Source organism: Montipora capricornis, chromosome 4 (genome assembly GCF_036669925.1).
Source record: "Montipora capricornis isolate CH-2021 chromosome 4, ASM3666992v2, whole genome shotgun sequence".
Classification (NCBI taxonomy): domain Eukaryota; kingdom Metazoa; phylum Cnidaria; class Anthozoa; order Scleractinia; family Acroporidae; genus Montipora; species Montipora capricornis.
In genome coordinates, this window is record NC_090886.1 from 30,601,775 (window position 1) to 30,604,274 (window position 2,500).

At 39.9% G+C, this 2,500-nt stretch overlaps 1 protein-coding gene across 3 annotated transcripts in view; it reads left to right on the forward strand.

The window, feature by feature from the left end:
• LOC138045916 (uncharacterized) overlaps positions 1–2,500 on the forward strand; it is a 33,340-nt gene that overhangs the window by 27,921 nt on the left and 2,919 nt on the right. The window contains exon 7 of one of the 3 annotated variants that reach the window (XM_068892552.1): positions 675–781. The exons of the other annotated variants lie outside the window; for them this stretch is intronic. Within the exon in view, the coding sequence (XP_068748653.1) occupies positions 675–781 (107 nt within the window). The remainder of the gene's footprint in view (positions 1–674; positions 782–2,500) is intronic. 3 annotated transcript variants of the gene reach the window in all.

Here is a 2,500-nt window from a genome sequence, read left to right on the forward strand (position 1 = left end):
AATGTACCCGTAGCCTCTGCAAGTAAGGAAGCAGCCCTTTAAAGGTCACCATCTGCAGCCTCTAAGGCTGCCCTAACATTTTCCTTCTTTGAGTGGAAGAGCTCACACAGCTTCTCTTCATCTTCTGGTGTGATCTGTGGGAAACCAATGCCACAATAAAAATCTTTTAAAAATTAATATTAGTGTTCCTTGTTGGAAGGACTCAGAATTTTTTGCTACATGGCCTACAACAGCTTTTTTTTCAACACACCGAGCCTTGCTTTCCCCAGAATAATGACAATATCATTTGTCTTTGATGAAAGGCAAGAATCAACGTAGATGTCTTGCATAACTATGCTCTTTATACCCCGGTTCCTCGATCAGGGCCAGCAGTGTTGTTTTATATACAGTGTACATGCAGCTAGCTGGTTTTATAGATCTGCTAATTTAACCCTAGCAAAGGAATTCTTTATCCCTGTCAATAAACTCAAGCAGGATAGATGCATAGGTTTAGTACTTAGATGAACTGCTATTAAAAAATGTTAAAATACTGACCTGCATTTTCATTGGTAATGTCACACTGGGGTCTCCATTGGTGTTGCCATCTAAAGAAGGACTGCAAATAGAAATTTGGATATGACAACTTACAAACTTACATTTGAGAGTTTATTGTTTCATATGGTATTTTTTGACAGGTAATTAAAAATCTTTCCTCCTTGACTGTAATTCCATTCCTAACACTTGAAGTAAAAAAAGTGTGCTGGTACGCTGGATTATGGCAAGCTACGGGTCCTACGCTACCGTAAGTTTGTATTTAACATTAAATTCAGCCACTCACCACTGAAGTATTTTCTTGGTTGACAACAGACATGTCAAGGTTTTGTTGGATAGGCCTTATGTAAATAAGAGCCTGGCCCAAGCCAGCGCCATCTCTGAGAAAAGGGACAGTGTAACCTGAGGAGGGAGGCTCAATAACGAGTATCTCGCTGGGCTGTGCACCACTCTGAGTAGTTCAAACCCACCACCCTGTTTCAGATTAGGGTATGTTTCTTCCAGCTTCCCCTTCAAGATCAGCGCGCCGTCTTTGTTCCCAAAGGTTACCTTCCGCCAGAAGGGCTAACTTGTCTCCTTTAGTTGGTGCTACTTGCCCATCTTTGTCCGCCAGACACAGGAAGTCACGTGTCGACGTTTCTTGAACTTTATAGTACCCTTGCCTGGATGATCGGCTTCTTTTCGCTGGAGGAAACGATTTTGTTTATGACCTTTTGGTGAAAGATGACGCAGCAGGGCTTGTCAATCGATAGCCAGCAAAAAGTGTCCTAAAATTCTGCAGCACGCAGTTTTGATTTGAACTGGGCGTGGGATTGGAATTGGTCACTGCTGTTTCACAGGACATTCCTAAAGTTGCAGAATAAGCTGTACCTTCATTACCCTCAATCTCTTGATCTCCGGCAAGCAGATTCGCTGCCTCTCGTGGAAGACTGACAGTCTTTCCAACGTCTGTTTTGTCGTTCACAGACATTCTCCACAATGTTTGCAATCGTTGCGTTTTCCCACCATGTGCAAACAGATCAACACAAACTTTGCGGCATGAGCCTCTGAGTGACCACTCCTCGAGACCGCTGACATGTGTTTTGCAGCGCTGCGAGTTGAATTGAATTTTGCAAAATTTGGGCGAGCATATTCTGTCAAATTTGAGTCAACAAATTTTACAAAATCTGATGAGTTGAATTTCACAAAATTTGGGCGAGCGTATTCTGTCAAATTTGAGTCAACAAATTCTACAAAATCTGACCATTCTATTTTCGCAAAATTTGGCCCCATCGTATTTGATAGAAATCAAACAAGTAATTTCGCAAAATGCTTGTGTTCAAACTGCAGAATGCACATTTCGCAGAACTGAGGAGACTAAATAGAAATGGCAGCCACTACAACAGAAAGAAAAACACCTACAGAAAAAGAAAATGACATTATGGCGGTGATAACCCCTCATAAGTATCGGCATATTTATTGGAATGTGTGTATGTGCATGTTAGTTTTTTTTATGTAAATAGAGAGTAAGTATCACATTGTAAGTATTGTAAATACTGCATTGTAAATATTGTAAGTATGTTAAGCAAATGTAAGAAATTGTAAGTAGTGCTTTGTGTTGATAAGAAAACCGAGAACTAGGTTGAGACGTGAATTTTGAGAAACTGATCTGAAGAAGGAGGAGTGTAGCAATTACATCATTGACACACATGATTTAATAATTTACTACCAATGTAACATGATCATCCAAGATTAGAGATTACAGTGAATTACATCTAAGAGTGAATGCGTACTTGTCTTCCTTTGTCTTACCCGATCACTACACCAGTCTCCTGCAAATTTCAAGGAGGTGACTCACAAGACTCCTTTCAGATTTAAAGTGCCACTATGACAAAAACTTTTGGCTTTCTTTTCGGATTTTTTTGACGTCAATTAAGTCAATATGTTCAAAATAATACAATGCATTTAAATTTGGAACAATAGAAGCGAG